The 21785-nt window shown below is 37.8% G+C and overlaps 2 protein-coding genes across 9 annotated transcripts in view; one reads left to right on the plus strand and one right to left on the minus strand.

The window, feature by feature from the left end:
* Positions 1 to 6: 6 nt before the first annotated feature.
* On the minus strand, positions 7 to 17698 carry ZDHHC6 (zinc finger DHHC-type palmitoyltransferase 6). 3 transcript variants are annotated; one of them, XM_053583701.1, is made up of 11 exons: positions 17526 to 17698; positions 16043 to 16515; positions 15041 to 15132; positions 12159 to 12318; positions 10403 to 10564; positions 7749 to 7802; positions 3577 to 3744; positions 2491 to 2532; positions 1613 to 1758; positions 1478 to 1524; positions 7 to 601 (listed from the first exon to the last, which is right to left on the minus strand). In XM_053583701.1, exons 2-11 carry the CDS (start codon positions 16307 to 16309, stop codon positions 498 to 500), a joined length of 1242 nt encoding a protein of 413 aa, XP_053439676.1. In that variant the 5' UTR covers positions 16310 to 16515; positions 17526 to 17698; the 3' UTR covers positions 7 to 497. The 3 variants fall into 3 exon arrangements, with proteins under 3 accessions (XP_053439676.1, XP_053439677.1, XP_053439678.1); XM_053583702.1 differs by having other exon boundaries at positions 17475 to 17698; XM_053583703.1 differs by lacking the exon at positions 17526 to 17698 and having other exon boundaries at positions 12159 to 12226; positions 16043 to 16089.
* Positions 17699 to 17768: 70 nt separating this feature from the next.
* VTI1A (vesicle transport through interaction with t-SNAREs 1A) overlaps positions 17769 to 21785 on the plus strand; it is a 456166-nt gene continuing 452149 nt past the window's right edge. The window contains exon 1 of one of the 6 annotated variants that reach the window (XM_053583706.1): positions 17769 to 18221. In XM_053583706.1, the coding sequence (XP_053439681.1) occupies positions 18128 to 18221 (94 nt within the window). In that variant the 5' untranslated portion in view covers positions 17769 to 18127. The remainder of the gene's footprint in view (positions 18222 to 21785) is intronic. The other 5 variants (XM_053583708.1, XM_053583709.1, XM_053583704.1 and 2 more) reach the window with 5 other exon arrangements.

The following is a 21785-nucleotide window of genomic DNA, read 5'->3' on the forward strand; positions in this document are numbered from 1 at the left end:
ATAAAGAACATCCATGACCTTTATTTGATTTGACAAAATCTGCAATATTAAAAGACAGGTAACAAAATTTGAGCTTATACTGAATCTGACAAATTGAGGTCTATAATATCTAGAGAATATCATTTAAGAAATATCAACTGAAGGAAAGACAAAAGTATCACATGCAGATGCTCCTCGCAAAGGGAGAATTCTATCTGCAGGTGAGGTCCAGAGTGCAGTGTATTAAAAAATCCTACAGAAAACGCAATTAACTTACATGGATGAAATGTTTTTCCTTGTGGAGGGAAGAAGAGGTGATAGGCAGGAATTCAAAGGCATATGCAGAATGGCTTCTCCATTTCAAAATGGTAACAAAAATATTTAAATCATGGCACTAGGGCACCTTTGAGGAAAAGAACACCTTAACCAGAGTAGGCTCATTGCATAATTCTTTAGTAATATGTAAGATTTTTCAAGTAATGGAGCAGACTTAAAGAATAATTTGATTTTCATAGCGGCTATCTATTTTTCTTCTCGCCCTCAGGGGCTTGATCTGCTTCAGCATCACAGGGACACTTTTCCACACATTTTCTAGGGAACCATCCTCTTATTCTCGAAACACCTGAGGGAGAAAATGAAACTGAGGTGAAATAGTCAGATACACAGCAGTAGCATTACTGAGACCAATGAAGTTCTATTACCTCAAATGAATAAGCCTTTACTTAGTCCCCTCCTTCCCACTATCTCTTCCAAGCACAGCTTGAGGGAAAAGTAAATCTGTTCCAGGGAACTATCCCCTAGTAGCCTTTGTGAATGTTCTTTTCAGACTTTTTCTAATTTAGTAATTTCTACACCAAAGTTGCCTATGCTGTCATATGGGGTTAATTTATTAACTCTGAATGGTTTTTAAAGAATATCTTAGGCAAAGGTTTACTTTAAAAAGTAGTGATTCTAAAACTTAAAAAGTTTTAATCCATCAGTTTTTATAATAATTTAAGAGAAATGTTCATTCAAAGAGGGAGCAAATAGCACCGGGGGTTGGTACACAGAATTTGGAGTCAAACAGTTTTGAGTTTGAGCCCTGGCCCTACCCGTTTTTAGCATGGGCTGTGGGCACACTGTTCAGCCTCTCTGTGCTTAGTTTCCTCACCAAAATAATGTCAATAGTAATACCCACCTTGGAGGTCTGTTGGGGACTTTACAGCTATACTTATGCAAGTACCCATCATATAGTTAAGTATAAGCTCAAATACATGTATTAGCTATCATTAAAAAGACCTGACAAAGGGGTTAGTTTAAAAATACATATATAAAAAGATCTCATAAATATAAGTGCTACAGAAAATATTTAAGAAGCTTCTTTTTTATTGCTTAATGATGTATTCTTTGATGCAGTTCCTCTAATACACTTCCATATGATTACTTATGCAAGTTCTATGTGTAAAATCTGGAATTCTAACACTATTCGCCTTTAAACATGCCCTTCCATTTCCCATACCTTCTATAAAGGAATCCTCAAGAATTTTGTCTCCATACAACCAGTATCTGAAACATACAAAAGATTAAAATTTTTTAAAGACAAAAATGTCAATTTTGTCATGAAAGAAGGATTATTGGACTTCCCATTACTTACCGTAAGCCTCTTGTGGCTAAAATGAACTCCCCCTTTTGTAGCTGTATTCGAGGCTCTTCGGTGCAGGGGCTTGTGAAGAAGGTTTTGATTCCTTTATTCAAAGGACAGCAGGCACCACTATAATCTTCTATTACTTTATAGCGAACCTGTCGTCAGTGATCAGAACAATGTGCATATTTACCAATGATATCAAAGTTTTTTAAAGTTTGGATTAAATTTTTTAAAGCTAGATCCAAAATACCCAGGGTTAAGCCTTCTTCCCTAAAAGGCTTTTTGTCCACCTAGTTCTTCTTATAGGAAGCAAGTAATGCTTCCAGTTCTCAAGGTTTTTTTTTTTTTTTTATCTCTCATTTCAAGCACATTCAAGGTAAGAATTAAATTCTAGAGCAGAGCTGTGTAAGAGGACTTCCTGCAAGGATGGAACTGCTCTATATGTTCTGTATCTCTGGTATCCAGTGCAACAGCAGGAGACCGACCCATGTAGCTGTTGAGCACTTATAACATGGCTAGTTTAGTTTATAACCAATAAACTAATTTTTTAATTTTAATTAAAATAGCCACATGTGGCTAGTGGCTGTCATATCTGACAACATAGCGGTAAGGATGGGTTTCACAGTAGTAAGTAGTAACGACCTATATTGAGGATAATTTTTTTCTATATTGCCAATATAAATTAACTATATTCCCTCCAAACCTCCAGTCCAAACTATTTAAATGAAAAAAAAGTGAACTGCATTAAATTCCAACAAGTGTATTAAGAAATATTATTCAATAAAAGCAAAAGTTTGTTTCTGGTCAAAGACAATTAAAAAAACCAAACAGAAGTGTAGAGCCTGATGAAAGAAAAAGACTAGTATCATTGCAAAAGAATTACTTACACTTCTGACTCTTTTATCTGCTTTTTGTTTCAACTGTTCTATCTGTTTGGAAGATACAAAAAGAAAAAAATTAAGTCTCTTGTCTCAATGTTGAAAATGGCCTTTTCTTATCTATTAGCAAAATGACATAACAAACCCCCAATTTTCCAGCATTTCAAATTGCTGACAATTTAAAGACTATAGGTTGTTTTGGGATGGAAACAAGGCCCCATGGGTAGAACCAGCGGCTCAGAGTCAGACCTTCTTCTTCTTCATAGTCAATCTCTAATGTTATTCTCTGTGTACTCTTACAGAGCCCACTGTGACCCAGGGACCAGGGAGATGTACTCTCTGTCCTCAGGAGGATTCCAGCTTAGTATTTAAGGTGAAGACATTGAGATTTGCTGATTCTTAGAAATACAGCAGGCAATCTACAAATGAACAATGAAGAATTTTTTTTTTTTTTTTGGAAAAACATTTAACAATGAAGTTAAATGAATGAATAAAAGTCACATTATAACTTGCCTTTCTCGATTTAGTGACTATTAAATAGTACTGTTATATATATTATGGGAAATAAAGATAATAAATAAATGGTTTCTGTCCTAGAATCTTACAAGTTAAAGATACAAGAATTAAGTAAAAATATGAGACTTGAGCTACCACATTGTAGTACAGGATTAAATGCCAAACCCAGATGAGTCTAGAGTAGGCAGGTTAGATTTTATGGAACAGGTGGGACCGTACCTGGTCTTAATAATTCCAGATACAGAGGAACTCATAGAAAATACTGTAGGCAAAGTTAGGTAGCAGGAATGTACAAGGAGTTCACATGATACTGTAAGTGAGAAGGTAGTTTTTGGCCAGATTTTGTAAAACTAAGTTAGGGAATCAGGACTTTATCTTACTTTATCAGGTATGGTGGGTTAAGGAAAGATTAAGGAAGAGACATGATGCAAGGAGTGCTTTATAAGGATCACCTTAGATCACTATGAGACAGTGAAAATATCTGTGTCATTTATTTTATTATAAAATATCACAAATTAAAGGGAAGTCAAGGGAAAGAAGTGAGGAAAAAGGAAAGAATATTTGAACAAAAATACTCACCGTTAAGCTGTACTGGTGACAGCCTCCTTTTATGGGCCATTCCAGTCCGTCTCCTTCAGGAACCCCTGACCACGTAAATACCTGTTTAAAGTTCTTCCATCGACTTCCCATATCATAGGGAAAAACAAAGACTTCATCTAGTTGATAATATTGAATTCGATCTTTAGCCTGTGGGCAAAAAAGACGTAAGACCACAATGCCTCTCTCTTAATTGGCCTTAAGTGGCTTTTAGTCCTCAAATTTGTATCATTAATAAAAATGCTTCGTCCTTGTCATAACATTAGTATACGCGGTAGAGACAGACAACTTCATCATAATACAGAAGAACTTGACACAGAACACCAACCTCGTGTGTGATCACCCAAAGAATATCTGACAGAGTTTCTTTGGGAATAAACATTCTTAAAGGCTTAGAGTTAGCTAATTAAAAAAAAAAAAGTTAGCTAACTTAATCTTACATATAAAAAAATACCCCGTGGTTGTTCAGCAACACAAAAAATCTGACTGTATGTAAAGAGATTCAGGAGAAAGTAAGGGTTTATTCAGGAAGGTACTGTATTATTCAGGATGGAGCTGTTTGTAGGTGTACCAGAAAGCAATAGTTGTACCATGGGTGACAGTGGCACCTGCGGGGATGGCCAGGAAAGGTACAATGGTAGTCATTTTATGAGAAGCATATTTTTTTTTTTTTGGCCAGGGCTGGGTTTGAACCTGCCACCTCCGGCATATGGGGCCGGTGCCCTACCCCTTTGAGCCACAGGCGCTGCCCAATGAAAAGCAAATTTTTAAAAGCTAGCAGGTATGAATAGGAGGTCTTCTTTCATTTTTTTATGCTATCACATATATACATATACTCACTTACATACACTTACATGTACATGTTGGCATATACATAAATATTCAGCTTACATAAGATATATTCTAGGCACTTAAATTGTTAGCTTTAACTTAAGGAAATGAACTGTCTTCAAATTTCTTAAGTTCCATTGACACCTAGTGGTGCAAAGATACATTATTTATTCTAACAGTAAGTGTACACACTCCATTGAAATTTATTATATAAATTTTAGTGTCTGATAATTTCTATACATTTTTTGTAAATTTAATATGATAATTTATTTGAATTACTCAGCAATAAAATACCAGTTCTAGAATAACTTCTAGATGTAGCACAGCCTAGATCATTAGCAAAAAAAAAAAGCTAACCTAATGTCAATATACTTTATTTCCTATGCCTTCCCAGAAATGGTGTAATATTTGATTACTAGGGGATAGTAAAAAATTCCTGCAGTTATTTAAAGTGCTACTAATGTTAATTGTTAATTAAAAGAATCACCAAGCTATAACCCATATGAATCTATTAAATTATATAGATCCATCCTCACCCAGATAGGAAAGGGTGAATTTTTTTTACCGTTTTATAAACAAAGTTTCAAAGTCTTCAAAATGGACCGAATTTTAAAGAAATTTGCAAATCTTGGCAAAGTGGTAAATATGAAAGTAGTTTACAAAATGACTACAACATATCTTTGCTTAAAAGCAGCACTCAATAAAGCTGGATTCTATCAACACTCTGTGTTAAAAGGTGAGCGAAGTATGTAGTAGATGTCATGGGAAAAGGGAACAAAGATCACTTAGCCAAGTCGAGGGAGGGTCAAGGAAGGTTTCTGAGGAAAAAACTACGCATTAAGTCTTAAGGGGTAAGAAGTAAGGCAAAAAAAGGGAAGAGTGTCCTAGGCAGGGGGAACAACATGGGCAAACATAGAGAAGCAAGAGATGTACATTCGTGAGTAATCTGTTATCAAGTGGGAGATGGGGTGACGGGTGGGAAGTGAAGTTGGAAAAGCTGATAGAAAGGGGGAAGTCATGAAAGCTCTTATTACGTATAAGCTCCGGAGCTCGGCCCTACACCAGTGTATTAGGGGTTTTCAAAGCAACTTTTAGTTGGTTTGTGATAAACTAAATGTTACAAGCCTTAGCTAAGGTGTAAAACACCTTGGCAGGAAGTTCCTCTCTAAATGGGCTACCTTCTCCTTTAGTCTTAGAGATAACGGCCAAATAGTTCTCAAAGCAGACTCCTTTGAGTCCCTAAGACTTTTTCTTAGAGTTCAGTAGGTCAAACTATTTTCATAACAGCAGTAAGATGTTATTGCCTTTTACTGTGTTGACATTTGTAAGGGTGGATAAAATTGTTGGCACCTTAGCAGGAGTCAAGATAGTGGCACTAAACTATATTAGCAGTCATATTCTTCACTAATAAATACTTAGTTTTAAAAACCCAACAGTTTCATGTAAGAACTGTCTTTGACTAAGCAGTAGAAATTCTTTTTATTAAATCTCATCTCTTAAGTCCATGTCTTTTCCTTTTAGTATTCTGTATGAGAAGTACCCATAAAGCCTGTACAGGTAGAGCGGTTATCCCAAGGAAAACACTTACTGAGCTGTCACTAATGAAAGCTATATAGACAGCTTTTTCATGTAACAATATTTTTACTTGAAAGAATAATGTAATAGTCAAACTAAGATTATTTAGATGCCAGTGTTTGGTGTGCATTTTCTCAAAGATAAACAAAGTCAGGCTGTCAATTCAAGGGAAACAATTGACAGTATTTGTTGCCAGTGACAAAATTGAGGCTTTCAAGTGAAAATTGGAATTTTAGAAAACTGATATCTATCACTATGAGATGGACAGTTTTCTAATACTTAAAGATTTTCCTCATGAAATTGACACGATATAAGTGAATGCAATTTTTGAACATGGCATAATGGAAGATGTTAATGTTTGGAAAATCTGCATAACACAGTAAACTAATACTTTTGAGACGACCAAAGCCCAATGTTATATAAAACCACATATTGGTAAAAGATCCATTCATAAAATAAGATAGATTGGTAGATTTTAAAGTAAGAGAGTGCAAAACGTGAACTGACATGAAATATCACTTGTCAAGTTGTAATGTAATATTGAAGAATATCCACTATCATCTAAAAGGCCTATTAAAATACTCCACTCTTTTCTACCTACTTATCTGTGTGAGGCTGGACTTTCTTCATACACTTCAATCAAAGCAACATATCTCAACAACTGAATGCAGAAGATGTGAGAATCCAACTGTCTTCTGTTAAGTCAGATATTAAAAAGATTTGTAATTAAAAACAATGTCAGTTTTCTCTGTATATTTTAATTTGGAAAATTATTTTTCATAAAATATTATTTTTAATAAAATGGGCTTATTGATTTTAAACAAAATCTTTCAAAATTCTGTTAGAAAATATGACAAATATCAATTGCTATAATATATATTCACAAAAGCTCTTTAGTAATCTTAGCAATTTTTGAGACACCAAAAGGGTCTCTGAGACGAAAAAGAAAATACCTGCTGTAAATTAAAGTTCACAAAATGGTTGCCAGGGGGCTAAATTTATATCCTATAGATGTGTTTTATTAAGCTAACAAAGATTTTTTTGTTTGTAATTTGAATTGTTTCCTAACTTTTAAAATTTTTCTAAATTTTCTAAATTTGTTTGCTAACTTTTAAAATTTTCTAAATTTTCTAGGAAAAAAATTTAAAGATCTCCTAATACTGGGTGAATATTCCCCTGTGACTACAATCAGTGTGGTCTGTCAGGCAGTGCTGTGATGTATGGGCTGACTCCTTTCACCAAGGTTACCTGCCTGGACTCTGCAAGCATTTGAGTGATGAAAATTCTCTGAGAAGTTTTAAGCAAGAAGCAGGGTAGCTAGATTTGTGTTTTATATTAAAACCACAATGAACAATGTGAAGTACTTTTTGGAAGTTGTGAGGCCTGTGACAAGCTAAATGTGACGAGCCTTATCTAATGTCTAAAACACTAAGAAAAACTTGATGGCACCTAAGTAGCATGGAAGTTCCTTTCTAAATAGGCCACCACTAGTCTGAGAAATAAGGGCCAGATGGTTTAATATGTGGCTTGTGCTTCTTTAGCCAATCAAGCTGTATGTGAAGCATATTTCTGTGGGAACTACACTAAGCCAGGAATGAATCAAATGGTTTCTACATTCACCTTTTAGGTGGCACACAAAAGACTTAAGCCATTTGGCAGCCAAGTTTTAACTTTTAGGCTCTTATTAGTATGTCTGGTCTACTAATCAGTGTTTTGTTAATAATGAGAAAATAATTACTCAAGTTTACCTTCTCTTCGATCCATGATTCAATAGATGTTTTATTTCTGAGAATTATTTTCATCTGGAAATAAAATGATAGACAATAAAATTTAATAATGTGACTTTGATTCATTTAAGATCATCATATTACTAGTAACACTGCAAGAGAGCTTTTATTGTTCTATTACATAAAGACACCAAGATGATAGCGTTTAAGTAACACAGTTACTAATGGTATGTGATCCATCTGACTCTCCAGTCCTTATTCTTAACCACTGCACTACTGAGACTCTTGAGAAAAATGATTACACCCACCCCTAATCAAATCTGAATCTAGTGTTTTAATCAAAATTCATGCTTTATGTACCATCTTCTGGGCAAGATTTTCAGAGTATTACTAAAAATTGATTAATCCATTCAACCAGTATTTAAGTCTCTTTTGCTATTAAAATCCTTTACCACTATTTTAAATTAAATTTACGGTTATCTCTTTATGACAAGCAATAGTGACTCACCGCTGTCAACTTGATGTTCTGCTTGAGTAAAAAATCAGATGTATGCAGTATTTAATCATTTAATTTTCCCAGATATGATCAATTCCACATAAAGAGATTTTTACACTAGTAGGTCTTAGTTTATATCTAAATTTTGCCAGATATTATTTTATTTCTAATATGATTCTAATTAGAGGCACTGGGGAAAAAATTTCAAAGAATTTGGCCCTAGGCTACCAGAAAATAAATAGGTTGGGTGATGCAGTACCCTCAAGCCCAGCATTTCTGAAATAATTCTCAAGGAATTTCTCCATTTCCTTGAAATCTGACTGTGCCTTCAGATAGTATAACACAGTAAAAACATCCCTGGAGTAGGAGTCCTCATCATATCTCAAGGGCCTAGCACAATACATGGCCCACAAGAGGCCTCTGAGGAATGAATACATTAATCACACAACTGCAGTAAGTCACAAAAATTGTTTTTGGTCTATTCTCCCTTCAGATCCAGGCCTTCCTCCTCTGTGTTTTAACAGTACTTTGTCCACAAGTCTAGGATGTACATATAGTCCTCTATTAGCCAACTGTTTACTATTAGTCATCAGTTCTCTAACGGCAATAATCTCTTTATTTTCAGTATTGTAGCCTCAGATATTAGTGAGTGATTCATCACAGAGCAGGCACTGTACAGCATCTACATCATAGAATCACTATGGAGAGTCAATAAGCTAATGCATGTAACATGCCTAAAACTATGCCTTAAACATAGGTGTTCAATGAATGTTAGCTATATTATTATGATTACTATTATTATTACATGTATGCGATTATAAAATAGCATTAATAACTATGTAATAATCATTAAACTAAGAATATGAATGGGTGACCTTTGGTAAGTCATTCAACCTTTCTGAGAATGAATTATTCATCTGTAAAGAAGGGAAAATAGTTAATACTCCTCTACGATACTTCTACAATTGGGGTTGATGTAAAAAGATCACGAGAGACTGGATCTCAATGGTGAGAAGAGCTTTCTTGACTAGAAAGTGCTAAATAACTCCAAGTTAACATTTTTTTAACATCAATTACCTAGAAATTCCGCCAAAATTAGTTCAAAACTATCCAACAAACACAGAGAAGATTAAATTAGTTAAAACAACAACCACCTCATGTGCTTGCTATTAAATTGGAATGAACTGATCAACACCCAAGTGCATAGATGGAAGCAAGACTCAACAGAAAGTAAGAGGGTGGGAGGGTAGAGGAAGGGATGGATGAAATTGATACAGGACAGGTGGCACCCCAGCCAGCTCAGCAGAGGGAGCTGGAGGACCTGCCGCCTCAGCCCTGGTGGTACTGGTGCAGCTGCAGCCAGCAGAGGAACCAGCTGGCTGGAGGGTAGGCAGGGGGGCCCTGTAGGAGGCTCCAGTAATGGGAGGGGCCAGACAACTGCTGGGGAGATACCAGCACCTTAGTTTTCCCTCCCCTTGGACTGGTGGTTGAACGCCCCCACACCCCCACCCTCCAATTTCCTAGGCCTAGGCCTGGAAATGATTGAGATTGCACCCATTCATTTCCTACTGAGTTTTGGCTAAATGTAACCATAGAGGACCCATGCCCGCTAAATGTAACAGCTGAGTTCAGGCTAAATGTAACTACAGAGGACCCATGCAGTCTAAATGTAACTACAGGGGATCCCATGTGACTATATATACCCCTGGACAAAGAGCCCCCAGAGAGAGAGACAAAGAGAGGGAGTGAGACAGCTCGTTCCCTGAACTGGGTTCTCTCTGACAGGAGCTTTGGTGTTTTTGTATCCTTTTCTGTAAATAAATCCTGTCTTACCACTGATCTGTAGTCCAGGGATTCATTCTTCGAATCACCAAGACCAAGAACCTACTGAAGACGAACCTCTGGTATCAAAATCACGCCTAATGGGTACAATGTTATACTAACTGGGTGATGAGCACACTTGTAATTTTGATTCAAGCAAACACAACCCATGTAACCAAAACATTTGTACCCCCAAAAAATTCAGAAAAAAAGATTAAATTAGTTGCTAACAGAATAACCAAAAGTAATTTCCAATTCAAATTGCATGCTTAAATGCAGTTTTTATGTCTTCCTTTCTCATCATAATCAATCCCAACAACATGACAACTTTTAACCAGAGGTAACCAAAAAAACTTACCTGGATAAAAAACAACATCCCAACAGCTATAGTTGTTCCTAAAGCTAATCCCAAGGCAAACAAGGTGGCAGCAAATGCAGCTAATCCAAATGGAATGATTGGAACAGGGTCTCTCCGGGCTGCACTCATGTCAATCTTCACTGTGCTCCACCCAAAGGAGAGCTAGAAACAATGAAAGCACTCACTCAGAATACGCTGTAGTAGGCGGTGCCTGTGGCTCAAAGGAGCAGGGCACCGGCCCCATATGCCGGAGGTGGCAGGGGTTCAAACCCAGGCCTGGCCAAAAAGAACTGCAAAAAAAAAAAAAAAAAAAAAAAAAAAGAATAAGCTGCGGTAACTGATCAGACTGCTGTAACGTTTGAAACAACCTGATCAAAACAATGACAACTTGACACTGGGGCCAAAGCCAGTAAAACAGCTGTTTTAAATTAATACTGTGGCTTGAGTTTATAATGATATGCATGGTATAATTCTCTTTTCTCAAATGTTACTTTTTCTTTTGTTTCCTCAGAAAGTGTCAGTTATATCCCACAAACATTAATATAAAGAAACAACACTAGACATTTTAGTTACGCAAAAATGTAACTGTGCTTTCCATCATCTTACTATTTTATATTCTTCCACAACAAGTACAGCCTAGAATTCAGTTGTGTTCTGCCCTCATGCTTCACACCCATTGGTTATTAACCAGATGCAGGCAAAATATGGTGTGCAGATGTGCACTGGGTGGCCTGCACAATGTTTTAAAATATTCAGAGTCAGGGGCTAATATTTAAAAATCAGAAGATCCCACATAAAAATCCACATTTTCTAATTTTTCTTAAAAAAAAAAAAAAAAAAAAGTAAAAGACCTCACTGGGCTAGGATTCCCAAACACCACAAAGTAACCGATCAAATGTGAGATGTGCTCTCCATGAACAGTGGGCACGCATCAGTTTGTTACAGTCCAATTAGGCCTATCTCCCTCATTTACTTTCTAGGCCTCTTTAGGAAGTTCAATTTGTGACCCCTGGATTTTGTTATATGACCACTTGCCTATACTGGGTCTGGTTTAATATATTCATATTTTAGGGTGTGCATCTGTTCCACCAGCCACCTTCCTGGGCACTGGAGTCAGAAATAAAGGCTGCAAGTTGCCACATGAATTAGATGAAAACAGAAACCACCAATATTGTCTTTTTTCCCCTCTTTGCTCTTTTTTCCACTATTCTTACCATAACTATTAAGTTTAAGGTTTAATAAATTATATATACAATACTAAAATAATTATCAAGTTCCAGAGCATGTAAGGTAAGATTCTGGAACAAAATAAACTTTCCTCATTTTTTTTTTTTTTTGTAGAGACAGAGTCTCACTTTATGGCCCTCGGTAGAGTGCCGTGGCCTCACACAGCTCACAGCACCCTCCAACTCCTGGGCTTAAGCGATTCTCTTGCCTCAGCCTCCTGAGCAGCTGGGACTACAAGCGCCCGCCACAACGCCCAGCTATTTTTTGGTTGCAGTTTGGCCGGGGCCGGGTTTGAACCCGCCACCCTCGGTATATGGGGCCGGCACCTTACCGACTGAGCCACAGGCGCCGCCCAAACTTTCCTCATTTTAAATTAAGTTTTAATGTTTTTTAAAAAAGGAACCCACATAACAGTAAGCAAAGTTCTGTCTTCCCACCTAAATCATAGATCCAAAATGAACCTCTAAATAATTTTGATAACAACCATTTAATCTAGTATGAATCATTTTATAACAATTTTTTTACTTACCCGATTATAAAGCTGTGTGTACATAGTCATAACAAAAATGAAAGCAGCATGGACACAACCCAGCGGTGCTAAAAGGAGAAACAGTGTGAACGAAGCATGATTTTGGTAACCACAACAGTTGTTGATCCAAGGACAGTGATGGTCCATCTTCATCACACATCTGACAAGAAAAATTTACATAATACATGAAGCAGAGAATCCTGTCTACTTTAAATAACTTTGGTCTTCAAAGATCAAGCAAATAGGAAAGCAGCGTGTCCAGGAGTCATAGGGGAATTACACTCCATGGAACAGAAATAAAAATCTTTATGAGCTTTTAAACAATTATGAACAGTGACTCTTTTGAAATTCTAAACAGCACAAGGAAAGGCAGGCTTTGTAATAGCTTCTGAGGAAAAGATGTCAACTATAATTGTGTTTTTTAGAGAAATTAGAGATTCATTATAAAGAAAGCACAGTTCTCTGGTCTTCCTCCAGGTTGGAAAGGCAGTGACTAAAGTGAACTATCATAGAGACTCACGAACATCACTGATAAATCTCCATTGGGTTAGATGGGCCCTAACAAACACTTGTAACTTCCTTCCTTCCTGTTTTCATACTATCCTTATAAAATCTCTGAGCTAAACAAGGTAACTCCAGAATAAAAGATACAGTGTAATAAGTGAAGTCTCCATTCCTTGTTGTCCCTAGAAGAAAACGTCCTGGCCTCAGTGTCCCTTCTTATTAGTCAGTAGATATAGCTGTTCATTAAAGGTTCCAGCTTATTTCACATTTTTAAATAGTAAGTTTTTCATATTGAAATAGTTGTAATAATGGGCAGCCAGACTCATTTATTATATTTGTACAATGCATAAATGTTTGTTGCTAAGTAATGCAAGAAAGCAGGTCTCTTTTATAATTTAGACTCAGAACAAATTTAAAGTTAATCAAGATTACAGCTGATAAACACAATTAATCCTGATATATGAAACAAACTGAAGGTATAACATTATATAACTCTGCTCTTATAGGGCGAGAGCTAAAATAAATCTGTAATTTTCTAGAGAAATAGTTTGACTTATAAAAAAAGAATGAAACATACCCCACAGCGATCTATAGATTTAATGCAACCCCCCTCAAAGTACCAATGTCATACTTTAAAGAACTTAAAAAAATAGTACTTCGACTCATATGGAACCAGAAAAAAACCAAAGTAGCAAATACGGTTCTTAGAAATAAAAATAAACCTGGAGGCATCACGTTGCCAGATTTCAGGTTATATTACAAGGCTATAGTGATCAAAAAAGCATGGTACTGGCACAAAAATAAAGACCTAGATCTACAGAATAGGATAGAGAATCTAGGGATGAACCCAGACACTTACCATCATTTGATTTTCTATAAGCCTAACAAAACCACGCACTGGAGAAAAGAATCCTTATTTAACAAATGGTACTGGAAGAACTGGTTAGCCACATGTAGAAATCTGAAACTGGATCTCTCACCACTGACAAAAATTAATTCTCATTGGATAAAAGATTTAAACTGAAAACACGAAACAACAAAAATTCTAAAAGAGAGTGTGGGGAAAACATTTGAAGATATTGGCCTAGGAAAAAACTTTATGAGGAAGACCTTCCCCTAGCAATTGGAGCAACACCAAAAATAAATAACCGGGATTTGATCAAGCTAAAAAGCTTTTGCACAGCTAGGTGTACCACAAACAAAACAAAACAGACAGCCTTTCGAATGGGAGATTTTTGCATGTTATGAATCTGAGAAAGGCCTGATAACTAGATTCTACACAGAACTCAAATTAAACAATAAGAAAAGCGCAAACAAGCCCCATATAAGTGAACAAGAGATATGAACAGAAACTTCTCTGAGGATGACAGACGAATGGCCAGAAAACACATGAAAAAATGCTCATGATCTTTAATCATCAGAGAAATGCAAATCAAAACCACTCTAAGATGTTCCCTAGCTCCAGCAAGATTAGTTCACATCACAAAGTCACAAAACACCAGATGCTGGTGTGGATGAGGAGAGAAGGGAACACTTCTATGCTGCTGGTGGGACTGCAAACTAATAAAGCCTTCCTGGAGAGAAGTATGGAGAATCCTCACAAAGATCTAAAAGTAGACCTTCCATTTGGTCCTGCAATCCCATTACTAGGTATCTTCCCAAAAAAACAAAAATCATTTTATCACAAAGACATTTGCACCAGAATGTTTACTGCAGCTGAATTCATAATTGCCAAGTCATGGAAGCAATTATGAAAGCATCTAAGTGCCCATCAATCCATGAATGGATCAAGAAACTGTGGCATATGTATACCACGGAATACTATTTGCCCATTAAAAAAGATAAAGACTTTACATCTTTTATATTTACCTGGATGAAGTTGAAATACATTCTTCTTAGTAAAGTATCACAAGAATGGAAAAATAAATATACAATGTACTCCATATTAATATGAAACCAATATATAAACATTTACATGCTCATAAGAACAATAAACCACAAATACAGTCTATTATGGAGGTAGAGGGAGGGGGGAAGACGACTGGCAGAAGAAAGGAGGGCATGAGGAGGGATCTCACCTAACGTGCACACAGTGAGGGTATATAACATGCTCCCTGGGTGAGGGGTTCTTTTACAAAGGGAACTTTGCCCTGGAAGTGAGAACAATGTAACCTAAAAATTTGTACCCTCATATTAATTTGAAATAAAATGCAAATTAAAAAGAAATGAAATTTATTATCTGAACTGATAATTTATTGTAAAGTGGTGATTATGAACACAAGTATTTTGACAACAGTTTCTATAAAGTGGCAACCTTGCAGAGAATAAACCTAGGATTACAAATTGAGTCCCCAACCAATAGCAAGAAAGACAGGTACCTGTTACATTTTCTACAGTGATGAGAACGTGGTGCCTTGTATGCTTGGCAGACTTTACAATACTGGAGATACATGGTATCCTGAGAATTTTCCTTGGCAACAAAATAGAAAAAAAAAAATACATCAGATACTTGAAGCCGAATAATAACAAGTTGGGTTTTATAAATAAATGCCTTCCTATGGTATGACTTTTTTTTAAATGGGGAGATAGAGGAAGGATGGAATCTTACCTGTGTTTCTAGTCCTTTTATTTAAGCCAAAATATTTTTAAGGAACAGATTTATGATAAGAGCAGCACTGTTCTCCCAATTACACAGAAGTCACTTTAAATTCCTCTTGCCCATTCTTCATCTAAATTCAATGTCACTAGTTGGTTCTCCTACTCCAAATCTTAGTAGGAGTTCAGAAAAAGGTCGGTGACAACTTGCCAAGTATTTTAGAGTGGGGATTCAAGCAGGCGCTGATACTCTTTCTGAAATTTGCCCCCTCCTTGATATTATCACTCACTGTCACTTCTTTTGGGGACACTTTTATCACTTCCTAAATTTCCTTTCCCATGATTTCTCTCTAATACAAACTATCTATTATCAAAATAATATTCCTATAATACAACTCTATGTCAGAGCTCTGCTCGAAAGCCTATAATAACTTCCTATGGTCCAACTTCTCACATACTCAGGACCTTCCACAATCCGCCTTTCAGTCTTCTCTGCACTGCATGATTGTTTTTCCAGTCACAGTGGACACAAGGCTGAACACTGTTTCTGACTATGTGCTTCTACCATTTTTTCAACCTGAAATGCTCTTTTTCCCTGCCTTCTGTGGAAACTCCCACTTCTCCCTTAGGTCCCCAGTTGAAAATGCTGTTCTTCTTGTTTCAACAGCACTCATCACACTCTATAGTTTAGGTATTTGCACAAGTGCATTGGTTTCTCAACTGTGGAGGTTTTACTGTGTATGATTATCATTAGAGTTCATTATATTAAGAAATGTTTTTCTTACCGGTTTCCATCCCAGAGGGACAAATCCAGGACCAACAAACATTGCATTGAAGTAATTATAAAGAATCATGACAGTCCAATTTATCAACATGATGAAATTAACACTTCCTCCAGTTGTATGTAAGGGCCAATACCACAACACAGAGTCAATCATGGCCATTGTAGAACATATTGCTATAACACCAAGGGCTATGATGGGACCCCAGTGACATAGTCTCTTTAATTCTTGGAGATTTTCAAACTTGATCACTGAGCAGAATATACCCATTTTGGAGAGGATGAATGCCTTCCTACTTTTAAATAATTACAGATTTCCTTTTTCTGTGCACACATTTCCATGTGCCACAAGTCCATGTGTGTTCTTTAATTGTCATGCCTTCAAGTTGTGAAATGTTAACCACATTATGCCATTTTCACTGTTAATCACTCCAAGCTCTTAATTAGAGAATCCAGTATCTTGGTTTGAAACTCAACCTAAAGAAAACAAAATGGGAAAGTTCAATAAAAACTATTATATACTGTGTTTGTTAACTCCATTGAACACCTAAACAAAAGGATCTCAGAAATGAATTACTTTGGGATGAGCGTTTCATCAAACGCCAAAAGGAATTAAACTTCTGATTTATCCAAAATACAATTATGGTTTGAATGCCATGTAAACTGGACGTATGATTCCAAAATACAGTAACTGTTTTTATCCTTCATTCCTAGCTTAAGTGTCCAACACTTTGTGAATGGTTTGAGAAGACAAAAGAATTTTAAAGCTGGGAATCAGAGCTTTAGAGTTGATCCAGCTTCCTTCTTCACAGACTAGAAATGGCTTAGAGAGGCTAAGTGATTAGACCAAGGTCACAAGGAAGTAACAGCTGAACCCAGAATAGAAGGCAAGTCATCTAACTTGCTTTGAGGGGTTTTAAGCTGCCTCTGATAAGTCTTGAGTTAAGCCAAGTATGAGTCAGACACAGCCTATGCCATTTGCCTGCAGTTGCCCCGGCAAACATCAACGTGACAGCTTATTTGGGCCAAAGGTGCAGAAGTAAGAGAAAGGTCAAAGAGTGCAAGAAGAGGAGGAGAGGGAGGGGGTGTGCGTGAAATAATGACTAAAAGAGTATAGGAGAATCAACACGCAGGAGATTTCAGGGGGAAAAGAAGAGGCAGTGCCTCCGGGAGTGCGAGCGCCGGGAAGATTTGCGAAGGGTATTTCTGACTGAGGATCTAACATATAGGACAACAGAGATTCCCACGCAACAGATGCTGCCGCCTTGTGCCTCAGTTTCCCGCCCGTGTTATGGAGCAGAGCGTTTAGAAGTCCTCGCTCAGGGACGGAACACCCTGGTAAGCGAGGCTGGTCTCAACATTCCGGAGACTGTGGCCCACTTTGGTGGGGCAAAGACCGCCCAAATCGTGGTTACATTCCCTGCCTTGACTCCCACCTCAGTCTGGTCCCCGTGCCCGCTCGCGTATCTGGGGCGGGCTGGGCTCACCCGGAACAGAATTTCTCCTCCTGGGATGACTCCATCTTGGAAACCACAGTTCAGGGTAAAGCAGAAAGCAAATGCTGTTTGCAAGAGACTGGAATGAAGGACCTGCTACCACCAGCGCGTCCCTCTCCGCCAGCGCCCTGGCGGACACTCTACCGCTCAGCCCCCGGCGCCATCTGCGTCACAGCCACTTCCGGGAGGTTCGCCTCGTCAAACTTTCCTCGGGAAGCAAGCTCCTGTGGCCTGGAGCTTGGGGAGCTGGAACCGTTTCCCAGAACACATGGGAGAGAAAAATGCTTCAGGGGTCCCAGATAACTCGTATATTTTCGGAGGCATTGGAGGGAGCACGAATTGGGGCGTTTTTCCTTAGTGAACTTCTAAATCTTGAAGTCTGAGCGGAAAATAAAAAGCACACTCCGCCAAATTTCCGGAGGACGGAGATTGCAACGAACAACCAGGAAGCGACTGGGCTGGGAGCTGTCCCCGGTTCTCCGCTCTGCGCTCGAGGGTGCCTCCCGGGGTCCCCAAGACGCTGCCCCACGCCCGCTCGCGCGGTCCTTGCCTCGACCCAGGCTCTGACCCCGGCCAGTCACTCCGGAGCAGCCATGTCGTCTGACTTCGAAGGCTATGAGCAGGACTTCGCAGTGCTCACTGCTGAGATCACCAGCAAGATCGCCAGGGTCCCCCGACTCCCGCCTGGTGAGAACCCTTCCCCTGCTGGGCGAGAGTGGTCCGGAGATCCCGGAGGCTGGGGGCTGTGGAACGCCGCCTGGACGAGTTGTGTCTCTGAGGCGCGAGGCAGGAGTGGGTGGTGTTGACGGTCCCCTGGAGAGATGGGGCTTGACTTGGTTGAGGGTAAAGAGTGCAAGTTGGGTTGTGGGATGCAGTCAAAAGACTTCGGAATCTGAGCCACCTGGGTTTGAGTCCTAACTCTACCTCCCTGTAGCTTGTATAACCTTGAGGATGTTTCTCTGAATCTTAGTTTTACAGGATTATGGATCTGAAGTATGCAGCAGCTTTCTTGTGTTAGTAATAATGTTACTATTAAGTGCAGCAAAATAGAGTTAAGAGCCAGAGTGCCTGGGCTCAAATCCCAACTTTGCCTCTTAGGCAAGTGTCTTAACCTCTCAACTTTCATTCTTGGTAAATGAGGAAATTGTACTCACTCATAGGGTTGTTGTGGAGATTAATGATATACGTAAAGCCCTTTCTTGTGTTACTTGCTGTTATCATTAGTATTTTTTGACACTCCCACCACACTTGTTGTTTCTCTTTCATCTTGGGAATTTATAACACAATATTTTAATTTTATGTAAAACTTGGTAGAGAATAATTACTTGCATTTAAAATTTTACGTATCCCATTTGGAAGTGTTTTTGATTTTGTTTTTGTGTTTTAGTAAGTCTTATTTTCCATGCTAGATAGACTGTCAGTCTAGGCCTTGTGTCTTATTTCCTTGGCATTTGCTTGCTAGGGGCTCCAAAAAATGATGAATTCAATCAGTACATGAGTATAAATATGATGTTTTGTGATTTTGTTTTACAGGGTTTCAGGATTTATCTAAATATAGATTTATCTGAGTAGTTAGTTACAGATAAGATTTTTATTTTTTGGTTAGTTAGGGAAATTGAAACATCATCTGTCTGCTAGAGTTGGCCCTATCTTAAATCTGGGGTGTAAAGTGTAGAAAAGGGGATGATCATTGATCTGTAGACTGGTGAGCAACCTTAGTTTCCCAACTTGTCAATCAAGTCATTGATGCCAGCAATAATTTCTCCTGGACCTAAGTTGTCATTCCTCTTTCCCTTTCCCTTACTCCCCCCCCCCCACTTGAGTGATTATAATAATTTTCTTCCTTTATTTCTTTGTTTTTTCTTCCCCTCACCTATTTTCTGTTATTAGGGATATTTGCTTGAAGCCAGGATCTCTGAACTTACATCCCACTCATCTCCTGAAGTCCCAGTTAGTTCTGGAGGAGGTGGATGATGTCTTAAAGAGATTTATGAGTCCAAGTAAGGGAACAAGAGGAGAGAACCCAAGGTAGCATGTACCATCAAGCTCTGCTGCCTCAGAGATTTTTGTGGCGAAAGTGGCCGATGGCCTCATCACTTCATGATACATCACCTCACCTCTTCAGTTCTTCTTGTCTACACTGCCCAAGAGCATCTTGATTTTTATTGTCATTGTTGTTGGAAACTACTTCCATTGACTTGAGTCCCAGAGCCTTAGATTATCAGGACTGTGGTTTCAGTTGGAATTTTTTGCTGATTTATAATTTGAAGTGTTTTAGCAGGAGAAACTTTTCTTTAGGCTAATAGTTTTTGTATTGGGCAACTGTTTTACAGAGTAACAGAGCCATCCCCGGTTGCAAAGTTGTAAAAACTGTTTCCAAGAAAATGGATTTTGTTACAGCTGAGTTTTTCTTGGCTTTATGTTTTAATATAACAATTCTTAACACATAGAAGAAAACCTTTGAATTAAGAACCTTAAAAATAAAGCCATGCTTCTCCTTACCTGTGGTATGATATAAGGCCCAAACGTAGCATCTATACTACAATTGAAAGGAGAGTGCATTGCTGGTACTGGATAAATGCTTACTGATTTGAATAATTAAATAAATAGTTGTAACTCTTAAAAAATGCAATGGCTTCCCTCTTAGTAATGATGCTTACTCCCTTTGTAATCTATTTCTAATTGATAAATTGAAAAAGATGAAAAAATATGTCCACATAGTTATGAATTTCAGATAAATGTCTGTGGACTAACAGAAATTAATATGTACAACCATAGCAAAAATAGTGTGATTAAAAGTAATTATAATGACTGTCTGTGAGCATCATTAGTGGTTATGGTTCAGCTAAAATTGAGCCAGAGGAATGTTATAATTTACTTAAGAAGGTTAAAAACTGGAGCAAACTTTCCAGCCAAAGCAGTTTATTCCTGAACATATTAACTTTCTTAAATTGAAATAGAGTGAGTAGATACAGTAAATGAACTTTACTCTCTGTTATGCATGTTTAGCATATTAAAGTGTTATTTCCAAAGAGAATAGAAAAGATTGAACATTTTACAACTTTGTTTCAAGAAAGAAATTTGATTCCTCTGTTAATATGTTTTAACAATAAAAAGATTTTGCTCCTGAAATGTTGAATCTTAACTATTGATATTTAAGTAATTGGACTGTTGAGATGGGCGAGTCCCTTAATACTCTCATGGCAGTATATTTGAAAAATGATTTTTAATTATTACTGTTCTGTAGCAAAGTCAGGAAAACGGATGAGTAGAAAACACAACTCAATACTCCTATGTGAAATTCCTTTTCCTGTGGTGATGGGAGTGAATCCTAAGTGGGGGATGTTTTCCACTGGTGCAGAGGTTCTGTTACGTCATCCTGAAGGATCTCAAAGTGAGTTTTATTGCAATTAGTTGCTTAGCTCACAGTTCACAGAGAGACAAATGGTCTGTTGTGAATCCCATCACCTTGTGGCTATACCCGGAAATGTACCAAGAAAGTATTACAGCAAAGCAGTTCAGCCTCAGACATGATACTAGATTAGTCTAGAATCCCAGTTGTGCTACTTACTAGATGTGTAAACATGGCCTCTTTAGACCTGCTTCCTCCATCTGTAGAATGGGAATAAGAATTCCCTTACAATGTTGTAAAAATCAAATGAAATAAAACCTCTAACATGCTGGCACAGTTCTTACCCAGGGGAAGCATACGATAAACTAGTCATTAGTGACATTGCTGCTGCTGTTTCTGCTGCTGCTGCTGCTGCTGTAGAAAATAACAGCTGATAGGGTTATCCAGGACCCAGCTCTTCAGACTTTGTCATATTAATTGAATTCTTTTGTTTTATTTTTAGACAGTCTCACTCTGTTGTCCCAGGCTAGAGTGCAGTGGCCTCAGCCTAGCTCACAGCAACCTTAAACTCCTGAGTTCAAACGATCCTCCTGCCTCAGCCTCCTGAGTAGCTCAGACTACAGGTGCCAGGCACAATGCCCAGCAAATATTTCTATTTTTTAGTAGAGATGGGGTCTCTCTATTGCACGGGCTGGTCTTGAACTCCTGAGCTCAAGGGATCCTCCCACATTGGCCTCCTAAACTGCTAGGATTATAGGCGTGAGCCACCGTGCCTGGCCATTAATTGAATTCTTTTTTTTTTTTATTTTTAATTTTTTATTCTTGGGGATTCATTGAGGGTACAATAAGCCAGGTTACACTGATTGCAATTGTTAGGTAAAGTCCCTCTTGCAATCATG

Source organism: Nycticebus coucang, chromosome 3 (assembly GCF_027406575.1).
Source record: "Nycticebus coucang isolate mNycCou1 chromosome 3, mNycCou1.pri, whole genome shotgun sequence".
Taxonomy (NCBI): Eukaryota; Metazoa; Chordata; class Mammalia; order Primates; family Lorisidae; genus Nycticebus; species Nycticebus coucang.